The 27,170-nt window shown below is 36.8% G+C and overlaps 2 protein-coding genes across 6 annotated transcripts; one reads left to right on the forward strand and one right to left on the reverse strand.

Moving 5' to 3' along the window:
• Positions 1 to 224: 224 nt before the first annotated feature.
• Positions 225 to 11,772, reverse strand: LOC127864535 (5'-deoxynucleotidase HDDC2-like). Its single transcript, XM_052404201.1, has 6 exons — positions 11,664 to 11,772; positions 11,350 to 11,474; positions 8,492 to 8,594; positions 8,222 to 8,290; positions 5,129 to 5,267; positions 225 to 4,785 (listed from the first exon to the last, which is right to left on the reverse strand). Exons 1-6 carry the CDS (start codon positions 11,721 to 11,723, stop codon positions 4,610 to 4,612), a joined length of 672 nt encoding a protein of 223 aa, XP_052260161.1. The 5' UTR covers positions 11,724 to 11,772; the 3' UTR covers positions 225 to 4,609.
• A 23-nt stretch (positions 11,773 to 11,795) lies between these two features.
• LOC127864533 (28S ribosomal protein S28, mitochondrial-like) lies at positions 11,796 to 26,624 on the forward strand. Of its 5 annotated transcripts, none has more exons than XM_052404200.1 (4): positions 11,796 to 12,005; positions 22,850 to 23,066; positions 25,792 to 25,907; positions 26,259 to 26,624. In XM_052404200.1, exons 1-4 carry the CDS (start codon positions 11,819 to 11,821, stop codon positions 26,576 to 26,578), a joined length of 840 nt encoding a protein of 279 aa, XP_052260160.1. In that variant the 5' UTR covers positions 11,796 to 11,818; the 3' UTR covers positions 26,579 to 26,624. The 5 variants fall into 5 exon arrangements, with proteins under 5 accessions (XP_052260160.1, XP_052260157.1, XP_052260158.1 ...); XM_052404197.1 differs by lacking the exons at positions 25,792 to 25,907; positions 26,259 to 26,624 and adding exons at positions 24,936 to 25,562; positions 25,596 to 25,767; XM_052404198.1 differs by lacking the exons at positions 25,792 to 25,907; positions 26,259 to 26,624 and adding exons at positions 24,936 to 25,496; positions 25,563 to 25,766.
• Positions 26,625 to 27,170: the final 546 nt, after the last annotated feature.

The raw sequence follows: 27,170 nt of genomic DNA on the forward strand, positions 1-27,170 counted from the left end.
ATTTTCCAATATGTTTGGTATACAAGTGTCTGCTGTAAATGTTTTTTCAGACGATACTTTAATTAGATTCACATTTTGTTGCATCTAAGACATAAAATGTGTGATACTATCTGAAACTATTATGATCCTCTATGCACTTGTTTACAGTTAGGGAAATGACAACCAAAGATCTAGAAAAACACATGTTTCTTGATAGATATATGTAACAACAAACAAAGACCTATGTGTATTCTATACGTCTTTGCAACAACAGTCAAGAAAAAAATTGCATTCTATTCAGACAAGCAAAAGAACATCCCTGATTAAGAATACTGTTTGAAATATCTGTTTTGTTTCTAGGTATCGGTAATAATCAATCATAATTTAAGAAATAAAAATCCTTTTGTTACACTTTTAATCGAAGTTATTTCAATTACTAGTAGCATGTGTATCCGTAGTGTCGGCCCTCTTTATAAAAACATATTAATATTTTAAGTGAAAAGATTGAAAAATACCTGAAATAAATGTCAATTAATAGTTTGAGGAGTATTCTTGGACTTAACAACAAAAGCTGCATAAAACTAAGCTCCATGTAGTAATCAGTATCTTCTACATCGTTTCTCATAGTATCGGCCCTTCTGGTTAGTTGTAAAGGTTTGTTACTATGCGCATATTCTTTTTCTATAAAATGTTTCTTAATGGAAAAACGAAACTCTTGTTCATGTTTCTCCTGAATTATTTTTATCTTTTTTTCACAAATAATCGGCTTATACAACATTTGATAAACCAACAAAAAATGCAAAAACAAAATGATTAAATGCTAGTTATAAGTATACAGATTCATTAACTCTTTTTGTGTTATCCTTATCCTATTACATGTATGTTGCAAAGGCATTTTAATTCTACATAATTATCCATCAGCAATTTTGCAAATCTTCGGTACTGATTCTGTTTTATTCTATATAATTATATGTACAATATCATACTGTATAAAAAGTTTTAAACAAAATGGACAATAAAATGTTAAAGCAGCAGAACATACAGGTAATACAGGTATGAATTTCCAGTAAAACAATACCTCACGATAGTTCTTCTTTGTAAACAAAAAACATAGTCTTAACAAAATCCGGAGTACACAAAAAATCAATTGAAAAATAATTACTTTTTTCACAAAAATGGAAAACACATCAGTACATATACAGCTAGACTTAGAAATCACCAACTATCTTATAACTAGAGAAAAATCACCTAATTTAGGCTGTCAATGTGATGCCTGAAAAATTGGTAAATGGGTGGGATCTTAAAGGGCCCGAGAGAATGCGATCATCTTAAACATTGGGAATTGATATTTAAGAATTTCTTAAGAGTAATAAACACACACAATAAGAGTGGTAAGAAGCAAAAAAATTTTTAGATATTTCAGCCCAAATTTTACAATAACAGGACAGTGTTCAGCAAAGAGCTAAATGAATTAGGGTGACCAGGGCTGTCCGGTTTGCACAGTGGTTGGTTCACTTGCTTCTCACCTAGGCCCTGGTCCATTAACAGTTCCCGGAAGCATGTGAGTTTGGTTGGTGGTCACCATACCAGACTCCCCAATATCCCCCCACAACATAAGTCCATACCAACATTGAAAAAAAGTTACAACTAGAAATAGCTGGAAATTGCAGCGTTAATTCAAAATTCGTCCCAACTGTGGTGAGTCTAGTAATTTGATTAGGTTGAAGCACATTCGAGTCCCCACATAATGCAGCTTCAGGCTCAGAAGGTCAGAGGAAACTTTGAAAAACACACACAAAGGGGACCAGTTTGTGGACAAAAAACAACCAAACTTTAAGGACAGGTGATTTAACTAAAACAAGAGGGCCAAGGCCTAATGGTGCTCACCGGAAACCACAATCAACTAAACTGTTCTTACAAGGAAGTGTTCACAACATTTCACCAAATACGTTTTATAGAAAACTGTACCAACACCATTTTATAAGAAACTACAATCATTTTGAAACTCAGTCCAGATATCATGACAATACATATGTACAGCCTTTTTTTAATGTTCTGAGCAAGTTTCATGAAGATTTGAAAACTAAAGGGACTTTACATGCTTTTTAAAAAATTTGACTTAATGACCTAATGTTTGACCCATGGAAAGCCCAAGTTTCACTATTTCCGGTAGAGCCCCGGTCCATCCCGGTTTGCTGACGCTGGTCGACCGGCAAGAACCGGGATGATTAGTAGAAATTTTTTAACGCAGTCACACTATTTCCCAGTTCCGCCCCGGTTGAAGCCTGACAACAACCCGGCAGAGTCCCGGTCAAACCCGGACTAGCTTCGGTTTATCCCAGTGAAGCCCCGGCAGAGCCCTGGTTGTCATCGGTAATGCCCAGGTGGAGCCCAGGAGAAAGCCGGCAGCGCCCGGGTATACCGTAACTCCAGCGGCACTCACCCGGGCTATACCTGCATCAGACCCTGACAGAGCTACAGCAATGCCCCAGTTCAACCCTGGTCGTCGCTGGTAATGCCAAGCCGGAGCGATGGTGAATGCAGGTGGCGTCCCTTCAGAGCGCCGGTTTACCCATGTACCGTAGCTAAAACGGGACTCTGCTGGCATTCACCGGGGCTCCACAAGGGCAACACCAGCGACAACAGGGGCGTTGCCATATCTTTGCCGGGGTCTGTTTGTGCCCGGTGGAGCTACGGTTCTGTCCCGGTTGTTGCAGGTGCCACGCTGGTCCTTCCCGGTTCATCCCCGAGGTATAAAACATTTTTATACTTTTCCGGTGGAGCCCCTATTGTTCCCGGTTGTACCCGGTTCATCCCGGTAGATCCCAGATCACACACCAGGGCTCCACCGGCATCATAGTGAGTCTGGGCCTTAACTCAGTTTTGATCTAAGCTGAAATATCATTGGGACGAATGTTCTGACCAAGTTTGATTACTGTATGATTTGGCAAAAAATGTGACTAAAAGTGGAGCAAGCTTTAGTGTATAGCTGTCCAGTTTTTGTTTGTTAATACACTGCTTCAACATATTGAATTGTACTTATCATGCCATGAATATAGTGTTGACCTGCATCTCTGACCTGGAACACATGGAGAGTGATGCACAATAAGAAAATACTCATTAAAAGAATACTGCACAAAAATATATCAGCGGAGCTCTCGGAAAACAGGACTCAATGCATGTGCATAAAGTGTCATCCAAAATTAGGGAAAACACTTATTGCTTTTATGGTATTTTTTGTTTGTTCTTAACGAAAATTAAGTTAATACGGAATGTGTGGTCATTGATAAGCCTGTGTGGACTGCACAGGCTAATGTGAGACTGCACTTTATGTACATGCATTAAGCCCTTTTCCAAGAACAAGGCTCACATAACACACCACAATAACTTAAGATCTCAGGACACCAAGGTATAACAACATGATCACCAAGAGTTGGAAAGCACTTAATCACATATCCATACCCACAACCTTCTTTGAGAATGCAGTAGAATGGCTAATTTCACCGGATTTTCAAAGGTGAGACAATCCTCCAGCTAGCTGTCTTTTTCCTTTTGATCAACACAAAATTGCCTTTCAGTTGTTGAGGTTTTGCTGTTCATGGCACTCGAGCCTTTTCCCAAGATTTTCTAAGGCACATGGGTGCAGACTGATACTTGGTATTGGTTCGATCGTTTTCTTAATTGAATTGTCCCACATTAATTTCTACATTACTCCTGATCTAATACAAGCACACACAGATAACTATTTGAAGTTTGGGTGCAGCGGTATACCTGAATTGAAAATTCAAGCACAGGGGTACCCTTTTTTATGCTCTCCCTAAAAAAATTTGGGGGGGAGCAAATAGTCGCCGCTTTGTCCATGCACAATTTTTGTCCGGGCTATTTCTCAGCAACTAATGACCGGAATTCGATGAAACTTTATGGGAAGCTTCACTACCAAGAGGAGATGTGCATATTATCAGCCGGTTCTAGTCGGATGATTTTCTACATGGTTATGGCCCTTTGAAATTTTCCATTAACTGTACATATAGTGCAATTCTTGTCCGGGCTATTTCTCAGCAACAAATGACCGGAATTCAATTAAATTTTATGGGAAGCTTCACTACCAACAGGAGATGTGCATATTATCAGCCAGTTATGGTCGGATGATTTTTCACAGAGTTATGGCCCGTTGAAATTTTCTATAAACTCAGTACATATAGTGCAATTCTTGTCCGGGCTATTTCTCCCCAACTACAGACTGAACTTCAATGAAGCTTTATGGGAAGCTTAACTACCTTGAGGAGATGCGCATGTTATTAGTGGGTTCTGGTTAGATGATTTATTTAGAGAGTTATGGCCCTTTGAAATTTTTAAATTGCTAAACAATCCATCGTATTATTTTGTCCAAAGTAATGCCCCTCAAGACATTTCCTTTCATCTGAATATATAGTGCAATATTGTGACAAAAAAAACCTTTGGGGAGCATCACCCGTCTCCGATGGTTTCTTGTTTTAAGCACAAGAATACTCTTATTTTGTAAATTCAGGCACAACGGTGCTTAAAGGCCCCGTGAAATGCATGCGACAAGCGAAAACGCAGTTGAATGGCTTTTGTCGCAAGATTTTCTAAGGATGTCACAATTCTCCTGCTAGCTGTCTTGCTCCTTTCGATCAACACAAAATGGCCTCACAGTGGCTGAGGTTTTGGTGTTCATGGCACCTGCGTGTGTCACATGGGGACTCGAATGTGTCGGTACATTTGACTGGTCTCTAATTCTGTACAGTTCACTGACCCAGCCCTGCACAGTCTGAGATTTGAACTTCCCTGCAAGTGGTCAACAAGTCATAAACTAATATCATCAACAGGATTTACTGGTAATTTATCTTAAACTGTTTAAAGGAAAAATGTTATCTGGTACTGTTTTCCCACTTTCGTGAAAGTGTCATGTTTTAACTACTAGTATATAATTTATTTAAATACCAGTACAAGTCTAAGATTAAATTGTTTTATACCAATATAGAAAATTGAAGGGAAAGGAGAGGATATAAAGTAAAGACAGAATTGAGAAGTTGAATGAGAAAATGCACACAGATTATTTATTAGTTTATTTGATGGAATGATTTAAAGAGAAAGGGGCAGGAGGGAAGGAGGAGGAGAACGGACACACCTTCAGTGGAGTCAAAGAATTCCTGCAGACTGCCTGGTCGTTTGTCCGTCTGTTCGTATTCAAAGGCCTGGAAGACCATGTCAAAGCAGTCGAGGTCCTTTACAAACTGTGCCTCGGCTGTCTTCTGTTCTTCATACTCCTACACAAAATAAAGACCACAACAACACATGATATCTGCCAATTTTCCATGTATGCTTCGTTTACAATTTGATAAAATTAAGAATTTCAAAATAATTGTCTTTTAAACCAAGAGCTGTCACCATAGGATGACTTATGCCCTCTATAAACGCTTGATAGAAGTTATGAGCTTTTTTCGAAACTTAACGCAGATTTCGAAACCTAAACACGGACCCTAAGTTCAAGGTCACACGGGTCAACATTTTTTTTGCGTATGGAAAGGCCTTGTCCATATACACATGCATACCAAATATGAAGGTTATATCTCAAGGGACATAGAAGTAATGAGCATTTTTCGAAACCTAAACGCAGATTTCGAAACCTAAACGCGGACCCTAAGTTCAACGTCAAGGTCACAGGGGTCAAAATTTGTGTGCGTATGGAAAGGCCTTGTCCATATATACATGCATACCAAATGTGAAGGTTACATCTCAAGGGACATAGAAGTTATGAGCATTTTTCAAAACCTAAACACAGATTTCAAAACCTAAACGCGGACCCTAAGTTCAACGTCAAGGTCACAGGGGTCAAAATTATGTGCGTATGGAAAGGCCTTGTCCATATACACATGCATTCCAAATATGAAGGTTACATCTCAAGGGACATAGAAGTTATGAGCATTTTTCGAAACCTAAACCTTAAGTGTGACGGAAAGAAGGACAGACAGATGGACAGTCCGATCACTATATGCCCTCCTACCGGGGGCATAAAAAGCATGCATTATGTTTCAATAAAAAAGTAGCACTTTTTACCTAGGAATTTTTTTTAAAGATTGGTTCATTAATGGATAATCATCATTGGCAATAGGTATAATAATTAATTGTTTGTAAAACCTTTCCTTGAGGATTTGGAAAAATATTGAGTATAAATATGATTGGCTTCTCAATATGAATGGGTGTGTTATTTATCATTAGGGATGCAAAAGGTTTACCAGTTAACCTAATGAAAGGATAAGTTAACCAGATACATTTTTGTAAAATTTAACCTAAATTGTGTTTTCATGAAATAAACTGTAGGATTTAATTGTTAGCACGTGACAGACTGTCAACTAACTCTGGCACCTACTCAGATCAACAGGCCACACCAACTACAGGAATCAATCACATAACAACAAACAAAGTTAATTAAATTAATTCAAAAACAAATACAAACAAACAATTGTTAAAAATAAAATCATTAAATATCACAATTATGTTATCATTACTTGATTGCGCAGTACTGAATGTTTAAAACAGAAGTTGTAAGCAATACTATGCAAATGTAAGATTAGGGACTCCACTAAAAATATAATAATGAAATGTGAAAATGAACATTGTGCAGTTGTTAGAACATCTTTCTTGTATGCTTGTACGCAGGATAAATAAATAAAACTTCAAAGGTAAATTTGCAAATCAATTAAAATGAACTAAAATACATTTTATTAGTAAAATGATATGATATGTAATCAACTCAAGAGATTTTAAATCACTTTCGTTTATAAAGAGCACATGTATAAGCAATATGACATTATATATATATATATATATATATATTTTTTTTTTAAACTTTTTTATGTTGTTCGGTTAAGCGGTTAATAACCAGTTACAATAAAAGGTTACCCGGTTAATGTGTTTTGTAAACTGTTGCACCCCTGTTTTTATTACACTTTTTTCTTGCTATTATTATAAGTTAAAACTATTACATACATTTCAGATTTGTTAGTTAACATATTTTATGACATTTTTTGAAAAGTAGGAAAATCTGTGAACAAGTCCGTTTAAGGACTTTTTTCATACTTCAAAATTGAAGACAATGTATAGAACGAACATGTGTAAATCATGCGCAAAAAGCTCTGAGTGAAAAAATGGGTGTGTATATAGAACAGGTGCGGGTATTTCCAAACATACATGTATTATTGAACATTTTTTATTAATATATCTTTTACTTATTATCATCATATTGACTTTTATGTGATGTCATTTGTATAATGTTGTGTCTTTCCCCAATTAAAACAAGGAACAAAATTGTCACAAAACCAGGTTTTAAATGTGAAAAAAAGTCTGATAAAGGGAGACAACTCAAACTGAACTGATTGTTTATAATTACTCCCCTTTGTTTCAAAATAAATCTATTTTTAGTCGTGGCGACCTTGACCTTGGAGAAATTGACGTAATTCTTTCGTGCAACACACCGTCCCATGATGGTGAACAAATGTGCCAAATTATTTTAAAATCTCACTATGAATGACATAGTTATGGCCCAGACAAGCTCATTTATTGCCATTTTTTACCTTTGAACTCAAATTGTGACCTTGACCTTGGAGATATCGACGAAAGTCTTTCGCGCGACACACCGTCTAATGATGGTGAACAAATGTGCTAAATGATATTAAAATCTCACAATGAACGACAAAGTTATGGCCCGGACCAGCTTGTTCCCCCCGCCAGCCGACATTCGCCAATCTAATAACCAGTTTTTTCCTACAGAAAACCTGGTTAATGACATTTTAAAGGGGACATTATTGTAAGTTTTACACAATTAATGGAATTTTTTGTTTAAAGGAAGTCTCTTAATGAAAACCCAGTCTAGGCATAAAGGGGCGTTTCTGATTAGCCTTTGAAGACTGCACAGGCTAATCTGGGATGACAAATACACATGCTATTTGCAAACAGCATATAACCAGAACAGCCTGCAAGTTATTCACAGCCTGTTCAGGTTGTATGCTGTTTGCTGCCCATCAGTATCTAGGGGTGGGAATCGGAGCCTTTAAAACTTGAATCTAATAAGAATGATCTTTAATTAAATTTAACTTCTATGGATACCGCAAAAACTACAAAGGCGTAAAAATATATTATCTAAGTGGTAAAGGGTTCAACAAAGTATTCCAAGAATGAGGCTCAAAAGTTGTACAGTCCACAGTCCCACGTCTTCACTTACAGTCCACAGTTGCAGGAGCTCCAGTCCCACGTCCTCACTGACCAGGCTGGAAATGTGGGTCATCGCAGTCTGCAATGACCAGAAAAATTGGGGACATTACATTATTCCTCGTCTTACCTTACAAAATGAATAATGTTACCAATGAACTATGAATAAATCAAAGCACAATTATGGTCAAAATTTTCTCCGATATTTACAATTTGATGCTCAAACCCAATCTTAAGAATATTTATGACTCGTTTAACAATACACTGTCCCTTTAACCACTACCTTTTCCTTCCTGTGTTTTTCCTGCCTGTCCACACAGTCTGTTGGTGCGATGTCTCCCACTATGGACTCTGCCATGTCATGAACCAGGGACATCTTCATGCACCTGCAGAAAGTATAGAGATTTACATTGAAATCTAAAAAAAACAAACATGCAAGTGACTAAACCCTAGAAAAACTTGTGGAAATAAGGACAGCAATTAACAGCAACGTCAAATAGTAAGTACACAGTACACTATGTACAGTACTGACCTACTGACCTAACTTCTTAGTACTGTAAAATGGTAAAAGATCATTGTACTGGGGTGGGGGAGAGGGGGGGGGGGGGGGCTTCTGGAAATTTGGGAGTAAACATACTCACGCACTCTACATAATGTATGAGAATAATAAACAAGGTTCACATTCCCCAATTTAAGGATTATCATGACATAAAAAACAAGAGCACCGCCTTGCAGGTGCAGACCGCTCATCTATTTTCTTTTTAAAGGTGAAGGGACTCTCATTTTCAATCACAAAGGAGGGAGGGTTGGAGTGAAGAGGGGTGCATTGCGTGGGGGTGTGGACATTTATTACATTATCTTTCAAAAATGCGAAAAAAAAGGGGGGGTGGGGGGGGGGGTGGTGGTGGGGGGGATTCTTGGGTGCGATGGTTGGACGGTATTTTAAAAATAAAACGGTTTTTTAACCGTTTCAAAAAAAAAATGGGGGGTGAGGTGGGGGGGTATAGTGTGAGGGTGTTAGTGGTAATTTGTGAGATGATCTTAAAAAAAAAAAAAAAAAATTTAGGGGGGGGAGATTCGGGTGGGGGGAGGGGGGGGTGGGGGGGATTCTTGGGTGCGATGGTTGGACGGTATTTCAAACATAAAATAATCAAAATAAATAGTTTTGTTTTTTAACCGTTTAACAAAATAATTTGGGGAGGGGGTGGGGTGGGGTGGGGTGGGGGGTATAGTGTGAGGGTGTGGTGGTCATTTGTGAGATGATCTTAAAAAAAAAAAAAAAATAGGGGGGGGGGGGAAGGGGGTGTCACGGGCGATGGTTTGGGTGGAGTCTATTGTGGTATGTCAGGTAAGAGTAGTTTTGTCAAAGTATCAATCAATTCTAATCATAAATAAAGAAGTTATGGCAATTTTAGCAAAATTTAATAATTTGACCTTGAGAGTCAAGGTCATTCAAAGGTCAAGGTAAAATTCAACTTGCCAGGTACAGTAACCTCATGATAGCATGAAAGTATTTGAAGTTTGAAAGCAATAGCCTTGATACTTAAGAAGTAAAGTGGATCGAAACACAAAATTTAACCATATATTCAAAGTTACTAAGTCAAAAAAGGGCCATAATTCCGTAAAAATGACATCCAGAGTTATGCAACTTGTCCTTTTACTGTACCCTTATGATAGTTTGCGAGTGTTCCAAGTATGAAAGCAATATCTATGATACTTTAGGGGTAAAGTGGACCAAAACACAAAACTTAACCAAACTTTCAATTTTCTAAGTATAAAGGGCCCATAATTCCGTCCAAATGCCAGTCAGAGTTACATAACTTTGCCTGCACAGTCCCCTTACGATAGTTAATAAGTGTTGCAAGTATGAAAGCAATAGCTTTGATACTGTAGGAATAAAGTGGACCTAAACACAAAACATAACCAAATTTTCAATTTTCTAAGTATAAAAAGGGCACATAATTCTGTCAAAATGCCAGTCAGAGTTACATTACTTTGCCTGCACAGTCCCCTTATGATAGTTAGTAAGTGTTGCAAGTATGAAAGCAATAGCTTTGATACTTAAGGAATAAAATGGACCTAAACACAAAACTTAACCAAAATTTTCAATTTTTTTAAGTATAACAAGGGACAAAATTGTCACAAAACCAGGTTTTCATTGTGAAAAAAAATCAGATAAAGGGAGAAAACTCAAACTGAACTTTTGAAATGAACAAACAAAATTAACCCCCTTTGTAAGTTTGTTTTTTAAAAAAATCTATTTTTAGTCGTGGCGACCTTGACATTGGAGATATTGACGTGATTCTTTCGTGCGACACACCGTCCCATGATGGTGAACAAATGTGCCAAATGATTTTAAAATCTCACAATGAATGACATAGTTATGGCCAGGACAAGCTAATTTATGGCCATTTTTGACCTTTGAACTCAAAGTGTGACCTTGTCCTTGGAGATATCGACGTAATTATTTCGCGCGACACACCGTCCAATGATGGTGAACAAATGTGCCAAATGATTTCAAAATCTGACAATGAACGACATAGTTATGGCCCGGACAAGCTTGTTCCGCCAGCCCGCCAGCCAGCCCGCCCGCATTCGCCAATCTAATAACCAGTTTTTTCCTTCGGAAAAAAGGGCACATAATTCTGTCAAAATGCACGCCAGAGTTATCTAAGTTTGCCTGCTCAGTCCCCTCATGATAGTAAGTAAGTGTACCAAGTTTGAATGCAATAGCATTGATACTTTCTGAAAAAAGTGGACCTAAACTAAAAACTTAACCAAATTTTTCAATTTTCTAAGTATAAAAAGGGCACATAATTCAGTCAAAATGCACGCCAGAGTTATCTAACTTTGTCTGCCCAGTCCCCTCATGATAGTAAGTAAGTGTACCAAGTTTGAATGCAAAAGCATTGATACTTTCTGAGAAAAGTGGACCTAAACGCAAAACTTAACCGGACGCCAACGCCGACGCCAAGGTGATGACAATAGCTCATAATTTTTTTTCAAAAAATAGATGAGCTAATAACTGAAGAATCCTACACGAGACTTGGGATGTGCAGCTTTATATTGGTTACTACAATCTGCATAAATGTAGCAGTTATTTTACTTTTACTATCTTAAAATAATCTCTATCTGTGATACCTTTCCTTATTGAGCCCTGATTTCTCGTCAATCAGCATAGATAACACAGACATTCTGTACATATGATCAGCAACACTCTCTGGGTGATTGACTTTCCGTAAAACCCATCCTGTCCTTTGTATTCTCTAGGATAGAATGTTTTCAGCATGTTTAAAATTAATAAAAATTGCAAAAGTAACAGATTAATTGGCTTTCTGTACGGTTACTGGAGGTTTCGGCGAAACACCGGTTCGGCGAATTGATTATAAATAGTAGGTGTTAAACCGCTTATATGATTTAATTGGAACATGATTCTTTACTTAAATCACTTTTACCTTTAATTGTCCGATAAGAGAAAAGAACTCAAAAAGCTTTGACAAATTCTGCCCTGACATTTTGGAGTAAGTACGCTGAAAATAATTGACCAATCATTTGTAATATCATATGTTACGGGCGTTTTCATTGGGTAATACCAGAATCCCCAACCAAGATGGCTGCCTCCATGTGGAAGGTTATGCGAACCATAAATATGACGCGTATTTCAGTGTTTCCTAATGTTTTCAATTGTAGAAATTGCATTAAAAGACATTCATCATCACAAACACTGGAGAGCCGTACTGAGAACGTAATATCAGATAAACCAAATGCGAATAATACTGAGTTGAACCCGTACACAGGTAGATTCGTAACCTACTCCTATAAATATGAGGTCGATTTACATCGGGGTAGCTTACGTCTTATTATTTGGACTAATTCGTAACCCAAATCATTGCAAATGGTTTAAATTATATATTACCGCAGATAAAAGCGCCTCTTTGGCGAACTATTTGTATCATGTTAAAAATATCATCTTATGAGATTTAAATATCTGATATAATCAGCTGTATATTGACAATAGCAGTCACAGGGCTAGCGCTGGCCCAAAATTTCTTTGAGCCAACCAATTTTCGTCTTTCGCCACGCAAAAAGTGGTTTTGAAATAATAATATATACTATCAACTTGTTCACATTTCTTTTTATGACAACAAGGGCATATCACATATAATATAACATGCAGTTTTCAATATAGAAATAATTATTATGTTACTTTTCAAAGTATAAACATAATTTAATGTGTACATGTACACTTAACAGTGGAGTATGTTGTCCTAAATTTGAAATCCTGAAAATTAGGCTGGAGGTCTTAGAACCAGGAACCCAACAGGAATAAAGAGCAAAGCCACCCACCCCACACAGAGACTTACAAATTGTTCTTTGTTATAGTCTTTCCAATTGCAATTTCAAGTGAATACAATTCTAAATGATATAAACCACATCGTCTGTATTACCGCATGTGTATTCGGCATTCTATTTCTTCTATAAAGAACTCCGAAAATAAATTTAAATCAGCGAAAAATAATGTATCCGAAAACGACAGTCCGAAAAATTTACGCGTTCTGCACTTGAAATAAATTTTGCATATCGTTTGATTGCAGAAAATGAAAATCGGTAGCATAGCAAATACGTTATAAATATACCATTTGGTTGACATTTTTCTTTACAATAGCATAGCTTGTGGGTAAAACAACTTTATTATCACCTTTTATTTCAAACGATAATGTCGATAATCGTCAGAAAGGTGTAACATCATCAACATAGAACTAATTATTTAATGATCATTCTTTAATTCAGATCGATAGTCGGTAGACAGATCTAAAGTGATCAGCTGGGAAATTATTTATTGTTGCTCTTGTCATTTGTTTATCTTTAAATACGACGTTTGCCATCGGCTGATAAATTGTTGGCAGACGACAATATCAACTGTGTATTCCAAGTGTCTACGCATGATTGACCCAATATTATGTGTGAGCGAACTCAATGTTGATTGGCCAGCTACCACGTGCGCTTCAATAACAATAAGGTCAAGCGATGTCTCTTGTTCTGGTGCAGACCGGTTTTCGTTTATTATTCAATTTGCGAACACTTTTAATAAAACAAAGAGAAAACCAGTCTGAATTTAAATGGCGGATAATTTCAATGACGATTTGCAAGATTGTAGAATTTTCGCAAATCAGAATTTTCATGAGCCAATTTCTCAATATTTTCGCAAATGGCTCAAATGGCGAACGACAGCGCGAGCCCTGAGTCACACCATGTACACACATTTCATGTTAGAAGACCTCATCCAATAATAGGATTATTGCTGCCAGTGTTTCACAGTTATTATAAGTCCTTAAAAACGGACTCGAAGAGTCTTTGATAATTTTTGCTATGACAGCTCTGGGAGTCCATATGCATCCCTACATGAACGCAATCGCAGTTCTGCACAAAATTGCCGTGCGCATCCAGTGTTTTTTATGGCAATTTCGGGGCCGATATTCGGCCCCATTCCCCTCAAAAAAGAGTATATATTTTTCCCACATTTTGTAAAAAAAAAATCCCCTCCAGAAGTTAACATTTTTTTTATTTTTTTTTTTAAAGAACTGTCTCATAATCATGATAAATACATCTCAAATTTAGTTCATAAACAACTAACAAAGTATATAACTCTGATTTAAATTATTTTGAATTATTATAAAGAGTTATATTAAATAGTTTTTCCCAAATCTTTTTTCATATTAATTGCATTTTTCTCCCAAAATCGCCAGGAAAAAGCCTGATGTATCCTAATTGTGTCAATATTAGTTGATAAAATCATTCCAATTTGGTTCATTTTATTGATAAAAAATGCTTAAATTTGCCATTTATCGATTTAAAAGATCCCAATTAGACTCAAAATGGCTAAGAAAACTGAGACTGTGCATGAAGGCTGAACTGTCTGAAACTAAGGTTGAAAAAATCATTGATATATATTTTAATTTTAAGAAAAAGGACAAAGACAATCGGCTGTGAATATTATATTTATACAAACATGTGTATTAATATCATAAATATCATAACATATAAACAAGTGAATTTTTAATTTTCCCCTTTTCTTAAAAAACAACGCATTTTTTCCCCTTTGGACGGGCCCCGCCACCATTCCCCTATAAGTGAAAAAAAACCACTGGCATCACTAAAACCACACATTTGGCATAGTAAATTTAAGTATAAATAAGCATATTTTATTTATGCCAATTAGAATATATCTGGTAAAAATCTGTCTTTTGCGCTTTAAAACCTCAAAATAATCGCGTTTGTCGAAATGGATGTATACGTCTAAAAATCCTACTTTCGGTTTTAAAAGCAGTACCGTTTGAAAAATAATTAATTAATTGCTAACTAGGCTATAGATTTAATTTTATCTACATTGTATGCCAATTAGAATATATATCTGGTGGTAACAAGGTAGAATTCCGTCTTTTTTGCGCTTTAAAACATATAAATAATCGCATTTGGCGAAATTGAAGTATGCGTAAAGAAATCCTACTTTCGGTTTCAAAAGTGGTACCGTTTGAAAAATAATAAATGACTTGCTAACTAGGCTATAGATTTAATGACAATTTTTCACACTTTCAAATTGCATCTATATGTATTGATTGACATGTATTTCATTTCAAGGTCAGAGGCTTAAACAGATCATGTCGTTGGTTTTCAATTAAGGAAAGCGATGAATAAACTTCAGAAAATAAATTTATCCTTTGCATGAAACCTAAATGACATGAGGATGTTTCAACACACTATTCTTGCTGACATTTTTATGTGACATATAATCAACATCGTTATCTACTTAGGCTACATCAAACATCTTGATGTGCAATACATTGGTGTACTGCGCCCTTACCGATAGCTACACTTAAAGTCTGCAACATAGCAACAGTTTTTATGCCCCCGGATCGAAAGATCGGGGATATATTGTATTTGGCCTGTCTGTCTGTCTGTCATTGTGTCAGTCAGTCATTGTATGTGTGTGTCACAAACTATTACATTGGTTAAAGTTTTATAACTTTTGCAATATTGAAGATAGCAAATAATTCATATTTGGCATGCATGTTTTTTTCATGGAGCTGCACATTTTGAGTGGTGAAAAGTCAAGGTCAAGGTCATCCTTCAAGGTCAAATATCATTGTATTTTTCGTTCCTAAAACTTTAACCTTCGTTAAAATTTGGTCATTTTGTCATAACTTTTTGAATATTGAAGATAGCAACTTGATATTTGGCATGCATGTGTATCTTATGGAGCTGCACATTTTGAGTGGCTAAAGGTCAATGTCATCCTTCATGGTCAAAGGTCAAATTTATGGCTTCAAAGCTGCGCAATAGGGGGCATTGTGTTTCTGACAAACACATCTTTTGTTCAATATGGTAGATAAAGTGTGCGAAAGAATAACAAAGTAAATTTAAAGCACTTATTTCTTGCTATTATGGTACCATTAGCAAGAGTTTGTGCTTTAGACAGGTAAGCGTTGATACGTTTGTGCAGTATCTGTGTTCTTTCGCCCTTGCAGTGCAGATCAAATTTTGCAACTGAGGACAATAGACAGCGCATTGAAACTTTCAGCAACCTTTTGGGTTATGAAGCTGAGAGTTGAATTATTGCAACTAAGTTTATAAAACCTATTTAAAGTGCTGTCTCACCCAAACATGGCCATAGTTATGCAAAGCTATTCAGGGCCTTCTCCAGCCTATGAGATCTGCTGGGTGTTTGAAATGTGACATTTTCCTGTTTTTAAACAATCTCCAGTGCACGCATATTTTATTTATTGTGATGACTGCAGCAGATTACCATTAATTTGCTGTTCAATCTCATCTCTGACTTAACCATGTTTTTTTTTCACTTGGTAAACAGGTACAGCCACTCAAGTTGGTTAACTTAAAACTAAAGCAATTGTAAAATTGCCAAAAATTCTGACAATTACCAGTAAGTCCTTAGCCATAATCAATCACTGTGTAGTAACATGTACATGTAGGCAGAGTTTTGTCTGACAATAAAATCAATATCAGCCAATTGATTCGCTCAGTTTCCTTTGCTATTATATTATGCCTTGAATGACCAATATGTTCAACAGACACGCTTCCAGTAAAAAAGTTACATTACATGCACATCAGTGTGTATTACCTACCATGAAAAATTATAATTTTCTCACCAATTCCATACATTAATGAACACAATTCTTTCTTTTTTGAAAAAATTAAAATAACCCCTGTAATTGATATGTATTACATGCACCCATGGCAGTGATTTATTAGTGTAGAGACTTTTTCTTTAACTAATTTTATGTGAAAAACCTTTAGCAGCTACTGTTTATGACGATCTTTTTAAAGAGATTTTACCAAATTGTATTTATAAAGGACACTTTAACTTATTTCTTGTACATATAGGATCTGGCGAGAGTTGTCATATCATACCATATTTTATTAAAAGAGTTCATGAATTTTGTTAGTAAGCGAGCCTTTGGCGAGCTTACTAACTAATTTCCTTGACGAGTTTAATAAAATATGGTATGATATGACAACGAGTGTCAGATCTTATTTATCACATGCTTTTAAATGAGCAAATTTAATAAATACTTACGCAAACATAATGATAAATCCTGAATGTTATATTCATTTTGTGACGTCATTTGACGTTGCAACGTCATTTCAGCAAAATAACAAAATGCGATTGGTCAATGAACGAAAACTAAGGCAATGAAAACGCTTAAAAAGTATATTACATATGTCTAAGATAAAAATATATGTAATGGTTATATTACATGGGAAACAGGGTATGACATGTGCTAAAAATGTATAATGAATGCCAACGACCGTTTGTACTTGACTGGTGTATGCAACTACTTCATATCTATTTTTCCTAAAGATAATGAAATAAAACTTTATATACGTGTTTATTGTCTTCACTGTCCAAGACCTGACTTCCCAGCTTTTTATCCCCCTCCAGAGGCAGAGGGATATTGTTTTGGCGTTGTCCGTCCGTCCGGCACTTTTGTGTCCGGAGCCATATCTTGGAAGTGCTTTGGCGGATTTCATTGAAACTTCGTATGAGTATATATATGCATAAGAGGATGATGCAAGCCAAATGGCATTGTACACCATCTGTTAAAAACAGAGTTATGGCTCTTTGTATCTTGAAAAAATGCTTTTTACTATAGGCACTTTTGTGTCCGAAGCCATATCTTGGAAGTGCTTTTGCGGATTTCATTGAAACTTGGTATGAGTATATATATGCATAAGAGGATGACGAACGCCAAATGGCATTGTATACCATCGGTTAAAAACAGAGTTATGGCCCTTTGTATCTTGAACAATTGCTTTTTACTATAAGCTCTTTTGTGTCCGGAGCCATATCTTGGAAGTGCTTTGGTGGATTTCATTGAAACTTGGTATGAGTATATATCCCCCGCCAGAGGCGGAGGGATATTGTTTTCACGTTGTCCAGCTGTCCGTCCGGCTGTCCGTCCGTCCGTCACTTTTGTGTACGGAGCCATATCTTGGAAGTGCTTTGGCGTATTTCATTGAAACTTCTCAGAGTATATATATGCATAAGAGGATGATTCATGCCAAATGGCATTGTACACCACCTGTTAAAACCAGAGTTATGGCCCTTTGTATCTTGAAAAATGCTTTTTACTATAGGCACTTTTGTGTCGGGAGCCATATCTTGAAAGTGCTTTGGCGGATTTAATTGAAACTTGGTATGAGTATATATTCCCCCGCCAGAAGCGGAGGGATATTGTTTTCACGTTGTCCAGCTGTCCGTCCGTCCGTCACTTTTGTGTACGGAGCCATATCTTGGAAGTGCTTTGGCGTATTTCATTGAAACTTCTCAGAGTATATATATGCATAAGAGGATGATTCATGCCAAATGGCATTGTACACCATCTGTTAAAACCAGAGTTATGGCCCTTTGTATCTTGAAAAAATGCTTTTTAATATAGGCACTTTTGTGTCGGGAGCCATATCTTGAAAGTGCTTTGGCGGATTTAATTGAAACTTGGTATGAGTATATATCCCCCGCCAGAGACCAGAGGCGGAGGGATAATTGTTTTGGCGTTGTCTGGCTGTCCGTCTGTCCCTTTTTCGTCCGGAGCCATATCTTGGAAGTGCTTTGGCAGATTTCATTGAAACTTGGTATGAGTATATATATGGATAAGAGGATGATGCATGCCCAATGGCATTGTACACCATCTGTGAATAACAGACTAATGGCCCTTTGTATCTTGAAAAACTGCTTTTTTTTAGTGTCAAATGTAATACTTTTGTGTCCAGAAGCATATAGGCGGTGGATATCAATTCAACGAATTTGCTTGTTAGCATGAATATGTACCTTTTTGTACTCAGAAAAGTCTCATTAAAATAAGGTGTATGGTACAATTATTTAACCATGTACTGTAACAACTACATATATTGAATTGAAATTTCACTCATTCCTTTAGAATCATAATGTGAGATCAACGACCAAGACTGCAATTAAGCACTCTTACTGTATCTTTTATGCCTCCTTTTGTTCTTAATAGAAAAATCTGGTCATATGGTTACATGCAGTTTAATTTCATTTTAACAAGAAGATATCAGCCTTGTGTAACTACTACAGATATTCATGTCTTTGGGATCATCATGCGAGGTCAGTCACCAAGGCCCATAACTGACCTGCAATTATGCAGAATAAAGATTCTTATTGTACTTTCTGTACTTGGGGAAATTCAGGTTAGTATTATTGTGCAATAAAGACTATCTCTAGACTAGCTGCCATTCAGACCTACCAGCAGCTTGTATTTGGGGCAAGTTGGGTCAAGGTCAAGGTTGCTGTTGCTAAAAATAGATCACAAATGTTTGCGCGCAATAACTTCAGTTTGGATGGAGATATTATGCAAAAATTGTGTCTGTAGTTTACAGTCTGATCCACTGAGGCATTTTATTTTGGTCCAGCTTGCATGCAGACTTTGCTTCAAACTTGGTTAATTTCAACTAAAATAATTTGTAAATAATAAAAAATCTAGTTTCTTGGCATTTTAATATTCCTTGTTTTAGTTTATAAATTATTAGCTTAAGGTTAACATATGTTATACAACTATAACAAATTTTCAACAAAAAATCTCTTTGTGGCTATTGTATCATGTTACTTACAGAAAATGGACATTATACTATCAAAATTTAACAATGCATGTAGCTTTTGTTTTGAACAGCGCATTTTGAGTGTATGTGTAATTAATAAGTTTAGAAATGTTTGTTTTTAGCTCCACTGGCCAGAGACCATCGGGGCTTATGTCATGGTCCTGCGTCCGTCGTGCGTGCGTCCGTGCATGCGTTTACGTTTCCTTAAAACATCTTCTTCTCCTAAACTACTGGTCCAATTCTGATGAAATTTCACAGGAATGTTCCTGGGGTGAACCTCTTTCAAATTTGTTCAAATAATGCCCCTGGGGTCAAATTTGACCCTGCCCCGGGGGTCACAAAAATGAAAATTTGCTTATATAAGGCCTATTTTGTAAAAACTTTCAAAATCTTCTCGTCCATAATCATTGGGCCTAGGGCTATCAAATTTGTTATGTAGAGACATCTAATAGTCCTCTACCAAATTTCTTCAAATTATGCCCCTGGGGTCAAATTTGACCCTGCCCCGGGGGTCACAAAATTGAACATATGCTTATATAAGGCCTATTTTGTGAAAGCTTTCAAAATCTTCTCATTCGTAACCATTGGGCCTAGGGCTATCAAATTATGTATGTAGAGACATCTTATAGTCTTCTACCAAATTTCGTCAAATTATGCTCCCAGGGTCAAATTTGACCCTGCCCCGGGGGTTACAAAATTGAACATATGCTTATATAAGGCCTATTTTGTGAAAACTTTCAAAATCTTCTCGTCTCTAACCATTGGGCCTAAGTCTATCAAATTTGGTATGTAGAGACATCTATTAGTCCTCTACCAAATTTCTTCAAATTATGCCCCTGGGGTCAAATTTGACCCTGCTCCGGGGGTCACAAAACTTAACATATGCTTATATAAGGCCTATTTTGTGAAAACTTTCAAAATCTTCTCGTCCGTAACCATTGGGCCTAGGGCTATCAAATTTGGTATGTAGAGACATCTAATAGTCCTTTTCCAAATTTCTTCAAATTATGCCCCTGGGGTCAAATTTGACCCTGCCCCGGGGGTCACAAAATTGAACATATGCTTATATAAGGCCTATTTTGTGAAAACTTTCAAAATCTTCTCGTCCATAACTATTGGGCCTAGGGCTATCAAACTTGGTATGCAGAGACATCTAATAGTCCTCTACCAAATTTCGTCAAATTATGCCCCTGGGGTCAAATTTGACCCTGCCCCTGGGTCACAAAATTGAACATATGCTTATATAAGGCCTATTTTGTGAAAGCTTTCAAAATCTTCTCGTCCATAACCATTGGGTCTAGGGCTATCAAATTTGGTTTGTAGAAACATCTAATAGTCCTCTAACAAATTTTTTCAAATTATGCCCCTGGGGTCAAATTTGACGCTGCCCCGGGGGTCACAAAATTGAACATATGCTTATATAAGGCCTATTTTGTGAAAACTTTTAAAATCTACTCGTCCATAACCATTGGGCCTAGGGTTAATAAATTTAGTATATAGAGACATCTTATAGTCCTCTACCAAATTTTTTCAAATTATGCACCTGGGGTCAAATTTGACCCTGCCCCGGGGGTCACAAAATTGAACATAATGCTTATATAGGGTCTATTTTGTGAAAACTTTTCAAATCTTTCTGTCCATAACCATTGGGCCTAGGGCTACTGAATTTGGTATGTAGTGACATCTTATAGTCCTCTACCAAGTTTGTTCAAATTATGCCCTTGGGGTCAAGTTTGACCCTGCCCCGGGGGTCACAAAATTGAACATATGCTTATATAAGGCTTATTGTGGGAACACTTTCAAAAATCTTCTTTTCCATAACCGTATGGAATAGGGCTACCAAATTTGTTATGTAGTGACATGTAATAGTTCTCTTCTTAGTTTGTTCAAATTATGCCCCTGGGGTCAAATTTGAAACTGCCCGGGGGGGTCACAAAATTGAATATATATTATAAAGGGCTTATTTTGTGAAAACTTTAAAAACTTTTTTTCCATAACCATTGGGTCTAGGGCTACCAAATTTGGTATGTAGTGACATCTTATAGTTCTCTACCAAGTTTGTTCAAATTTTGTCCCTGGGGTCAAATTTGACCCTGCCCTGAGGGTCACAAAATTGAACAGTCGCTTATATAAGGCTTTTTTTGTGAAAACTTTAAAAATCTTCTTGTCCATAAAAATTGGGCCTAGGGCTACCAAATTTGGTATGTATTGAAATCTTATAGTTCTCTATCAAGTTTGTTCAAAGTGTGCCCCTGGGGTCAAATTTGACCCTGCCCCGGGGGATCACAAAATTGAACATATGCTTATATAAGGCCTATTTTGTAAAAACTTCGAAAATCTTTCTGTCCATAACCATCCAGCCTAGGGCTATCAAATTTGGTATGAAGTGACATCTTATAGTGCTCTACCAAATTTGTTCAAATTTTATCCCTGGGGTCAAATTTGAACCTGCCCTGGAGGTCACAAAATTGAACATATGCTTATATATTGCCTATTTTGTGAAACCTTAAAAAAAACAACGTCCATAACCAGTAGGCCTAGGGCTACACAATTTGGTATGTAGTGACATTGTATAGTCCTCCACTGAGTTTGTTCAAACTATGCCCCATGAGTCAAATTTGACCCTGCCCTGGGGGCCACAAAATCGATTATATGCTTATAAACTAAAGTGCCTATTTTGTGAAAACTTAAAAAATTCTCTTGTCCTTAACTATAAGGCATAGGGCTACCAAATTTGGTATGTAGTGACATCTAACAGTTCTCTACCAAGTTTGTTCATTATGCCCCTGGGGTCAAATTTGACCCTGCCCAGGGGGTCACAAAACTGAACATACGCTTATATGGGGCCTATTTTGTGAAAACTTAAAAAATCTTCTTGTCCATAACCATTGGGCCTAGGGCTACCAAATTTGGTATGTAGTGACATCTCATAAATCTCTACCAAATTTGTTCAAATTATGCCTCTGGGGTCAACTTTGACCCTGCCTTGGGGGGTCACAAAATTGAATAAACGCTTATAAAGCGCCTATTTTGTGAAATCTTTAAAAATCTTCTTGTTGAAAACCATTCAGACTATGGCTACCAAATTTGGTATGCAGTAACATCTTATAGTCCTCTACCAAGTTTGTTCAAATTATGCCCTTTGGGTCACATTTGACCCTGACCCGCGGGTCACAAAATTGAACATTATATACGCTTATATCATGCTTATTTTGTGAAAACTTTTTAAATATTCGTGTCCTTAACTCTAGGACCTAGGGCTACCATATTTTGTATGTACATGTATTGAGATATAGTAGTCCTCTACAAAGTTTGCTCAAATTATGCTTCTGGGGTTAAATTTGGCCAAGCCCAGGGGGTCACAAAAGTGTACATGTGCTTAAATAGGGCCTATATTTAAGTATTTGCACATGCAGAGAATATTTGAATAGCCTTTTTTCAGCAGTGGAGCGATACAGGGCCATCATGGCCCTCTTGTTTGTATATCTACATGGATATTTTATTTCAGATTTGGATACTGGAGAAACGAAGACAGAAGAAGACGTGGAACCTGAGCCAAAAAAAAGCTTTGCAACGTTGTTTCGTAACTCTCCATTCGTGCAACTGGGTGACCTGCGTGACAAGGTCGTAATTGGTATTATTAACAGTGTGGTTGGCGACGACCTATATATAGACTTTGGTGGCAAGTTCATGTGTGTATGTCAGCGGCCGAGTTACAAAGCCGAGTAAGTTCAATGTTTGTGGTGGATAACAGCTATGTTCCCAAGAATGTTTGTTTAAGACCTGGTTATTCTTAAAGCAAGGATTTATGCCAAATGCAAGAATTTGTACCGTAAAAACCTAAGTTATATGTCTACCCGCTTATGCGTCCTGAGATATAAAAATGGAACAAAAATTTACCATTATGTGTGTGTAAACTTCATACATCAGGTCACAATAACTAGAAAATGGGACAGGAAAATTTCTATGCCATCAAATTTATTGTGCTGTTCTTTAACACAACTATCTTGTAACAACAATTAGATCAGTGATTTGGAAACTTGATGTAAGCAAGACCAATAGTCTATGCTTTCTTCCATGTTAATGTATTTAAACGGCTGCATGACTTATTGACTAGCATTCACAGGAACATGAGCCTTGCTTCAGGAAATGTGGGCTTAATGCATGTGCTTAAAGTGTTAACCCAGATAAGTATGCTCAGGCTAATTCAGGGACAACACTTTCCCCTTAAACTGAACTGAAATTCCCTTAAGGGACTGTGTTTAAATGAAAAATACCATACAAACAGAAAGTGTCGTTGCTGATAAGCCTGTGCAGACTGCATAGGCTAATCTGTGACAATACTTTATGCACATGCATTAAGCTCTAGTACATGTCATCTATTGTAGGGACTATGTACATGTCATCTATTGTAGGGACTATGTTCATGTCCATGTCATCTATTGTAGGGACTATGTTCGTATACATGTCATCTATTGTAGGGACTATGTTCATGTACATGTCATCTATTGTAGGGACTATGTTCATGTACATGTCATCTATTGTAGGGACTATGTTCGTATACATGTCATCTATTGTAGGGACTATGTTCATGTATATGTCATCTATTGTAGGGACTATGTTCATGTCCATGTCATCTATTGTAGGGACTATGTTCGTATACATGTCATCTATTGTAGGGACTATGTTCATGTCCATGTCATCTATTGTAGGGACTATGTTCGTATACATGTCATCTATTGTAGGGACTATGTTCATGTACATGTCATCTATTGTAGGGACTATGTTCGTATACATGTCATCTATTGTAGGGACTATGTACATGTCATCAATTGTAGGGACTATGTTTATGTACATGTCATCAATTGTAGGGACTATGTACATGTCATCAATTGTAGGGACTATGTTCGTATACATGTCATCTATTGTAGGGACTATGTACATGTCATCAATTGTAGGGATTATGTTCATGTACATGTCATCTATTGTAGGGACTATGTTCGTATACATGTCATCTATTGTAGGGACTATGTTCATGTACATGTCATCTATTGTAGGGACTATGTTCGTATACATGTCATCTATTGTAGGGACTATGTTCGTATACATGTCATCTATTGTAGGGACTATGTACATGTCATCAATTGTAGGGACTATGTTCATGTACATGTCATCAATTGTAGGGACTATGTACATGTCATCAATTGTAGGGACTATGTTCATGTACATGTCATCAATTGTAGGGACTATGTACATGTCATCAATTGTAGGGACTATGTTCATGTACATGTCATCAATTGTAGGGACTATGTACATGTCATCTATTATAGGGACTATATTCATGTACATGTCATCTATTGTAGAGACTATGTTCATGTACATGTCATCTATTGTAGGGACTATGTTAGTATACATGTCATCTATTGTAGGGACTATGTTCATGTCCATGTCATCTATTGTAGGGACTATGTTAGTATACATGTCATCTATTGTAGAGACTATGTTCATGTACATGTCATCTATTGTAGGGACTATGTTTATGTCCATGTTATCTATTGTAGAGACTATGTTCATGTCCATGTCATCTATTGTAGGGACTATGTTCGTAAACATGTTATCTATTGTAGAGACTATGTTCATGTCCATGTCATCTATTGTAGGAACTATGTTCGTGTACATATCATCTATTTTAGGGACTATGTAATTATACATGTTATCTATTGTAGAGACTATGTTCATGAACATGTCATCTATTGTAGGGACTATGTAATTATACATGTTATCTATTGTAGAGACTATGTTCATGAACATGTCATCTATTGTAGGGACTATGTAATTATACATGTTATCTATTGTAGAGACTATGTTCATGAACATGTCATCTATTGTAGGGACTATGTAATTATACATGTTATCTATTGTAGAGACTATGGTCATGAACATGTCATCTATTGTAGGGACTATGTAATTATACATGTCATCTATTGCAGGGACTATGTTCATGAACATGTCATCTATTGTAGGGACTATGTTCATGTCCATGTCATCTATTGTAGGGACTATGTTCATGAACATGTCATCTATTGTAGGGACTATGTTCATGTACATGTCATCTATTGTAGGGGCTATGTTAGTATACATGTCATCTATTGTAGGTACTATGTTAGTATACATGTCATCTATTGTCGGGGTTATGTTAGTATACATGTCATCTATTGTAGGTACTATGTTAGTATACATGTCATCTATTGTAGGTACTATGTTAGTATACATGTCATCTATTGTAGGGACTATGTTCATGTACATGTCATCTATTGTAGAGACTATGTTAGTATACATGTCATCTATTGTAGGGACTATGTTCATGTACATGTCATCTATTGTATTGACTGAGTATGTACATGTTATCTATTGTAGGGGCTATGTTCATGTAAATGTCATCTATTTTAGGGACTATGTTCGTGGAAAGCGTGTGCGTCTGTACCTACAGTCTTTTGAAATGGCATCCAAATTTATGGGCAGTAACAAGGCAGTGACCCTCCTGGAGGCTGATTGTACACTCTTGGGTAACCAGGATATAATATTTATATACTAGTATTAATGACTGGACATCAATCTAACTCAAAACATTCCACATGCAGGATTTTACAGTTTTTTTACATTGATTATTGTCTGTGCCGTGTTTGATATGGTCTGTAGCAAAGCGGCTGAATTGATCATGGATAGTTTCACTATTATGGTATTTGGTGTTCAAAAGATATTCTCTTTTTATCAAAATTCCAGTGAAATGAGAAAAGTGTCGTCGCTGATTAGCCTGTGCAGATTGCAGAGGCTAATCTGGGATGACACTTTTCAAACATGCATTAAGGCGAGTTTTCTCAGAATGAGGCACATTTCTGTCTTACCTTATCTTTCAGGCCTGTTTGATCCAATGCCACGTGAGAAGTTGAGTACATCACAGGAGAGTCAGTCCACTGGTCAGGACGGTGCAACAGAAAAGTCCACCGGTCGGGACGGCGCAACAGACAGACAGAAACAGGTGCTCCGAATGGAGGCTAGCGATAGGATGAACTTTGACGTGGATGACATTTTTAGTGCGGAGCAAGATGAGGATGTGGAAGAGTATTATGAAGTACTTACAAAACTGGACAAACTCCAGAAGATAAATAGTGACAATGTGCTGTTTGGCAATCCGAGTGTGCAGGGGGATAAATCAGGGGGCGATGAAAAAAAGTAATAAAATGTGTGGTATTGATAACATTGCTAATAAAAATGTATACTTACCTTTTGTGTCTCCTTATACATTATTGTTACATAAGTATATCCTCCTTTTTAAAAAGTGGAAGTTGCTCCCTGTACTTAAGACACAATCATGAGCCTCATGCATTGATAATAATGAAAAATGTAAGTAGTATAGCATCATAATGTGTGCATCAAAACAACTGAAAAGCATGCGGTTAAAAAACATATGCAGACACCCGGTGACATTTAAACAACTAGATGTTTGCTTTCATGACGCATATAATGTGTTCGGATTGACCGAAGGCCTGTTGCAACACTTGTAAGACATTGTAAGATGCTGGACAACAATTGTCCAAAGTTATGGCCAAGTGCAACCTTGACCATGAACATAAGAAGTTATTGTTTTATCAAAATGAAAGTGAGCCTCTCATTGGGAAAACTATGTTTAATCCATGTGCATCCAAGATTAGACTGTGCAATCTAATCCGTCACCACACTCTTCGCTTAAACTGGGTTTTTTGCTAAGAAGAGATTTCCTTAAAAGAAAAAAAAAACGTAAAAGCAAAAAGAGTTGACGATGATTAGCC

This window comes from Dreissena polymorpha, chromosome 1 (assembly GCF_020536995.1).
Source record: "Dreissena polymorpha isolate Duluth1 chromosome 1, UMN_Dpol_1.0, whole genome shotgun sequence".
Taxonomy (NCBI): Eukaryota; Metazoa; Mollusca; class Bivalvia; order Myida; family Dreissenidae; genus Dreissena; species Dreissena polymorpha.

Excerpts from the sequence above, each read along its gene's own strand:
- LOC127864535 (XM_052404201.1), bottom strand. The coding sequence starts at position 11,723 with ATGTCAGGGCAGAATTTGTCAAAGCTTTTTGAGTTCTTTTCTCTTATC. Across the intron at positions 8,291-8,491 it reads AAAAACACAGGAAGGAAAAG|ACTGCGATGACCCACATTTC; the intron begins GTAGTGGTTAAA and ends TGGTCATTGCAG. Across the intron at positions 5,268-8,221 it reads AGCTCCTGCAACTGTGGACT|GAGTATGAAGAACAGAAGAC; the intron begins GTAAGTGAAGAC and ends TATTTTGTGTAG.
- LOC127864533 (XM_052404196.1), top strand. The coding sequence starts at position 11,819 with ATGGCTGCCTCCATGTGGAAGGTTATGCGAACCATAAATATGACGCGT. Across the intron at positions 12,006-22,849 it reads TGAGTTGAACCCGTACACAG|ATTTGGATACTGGAGAAACG; the intron begins GTAGATTCGTAA and ends ATTTTATTTCAG. Across the intron at positions 23,067-24,935 it reads CGGCCGAGTTACAAAGCCGA|GGACTATGTTCGTAAACATG; the intron begins GTAAGTTCAATG and ends CATCTATTGTAG.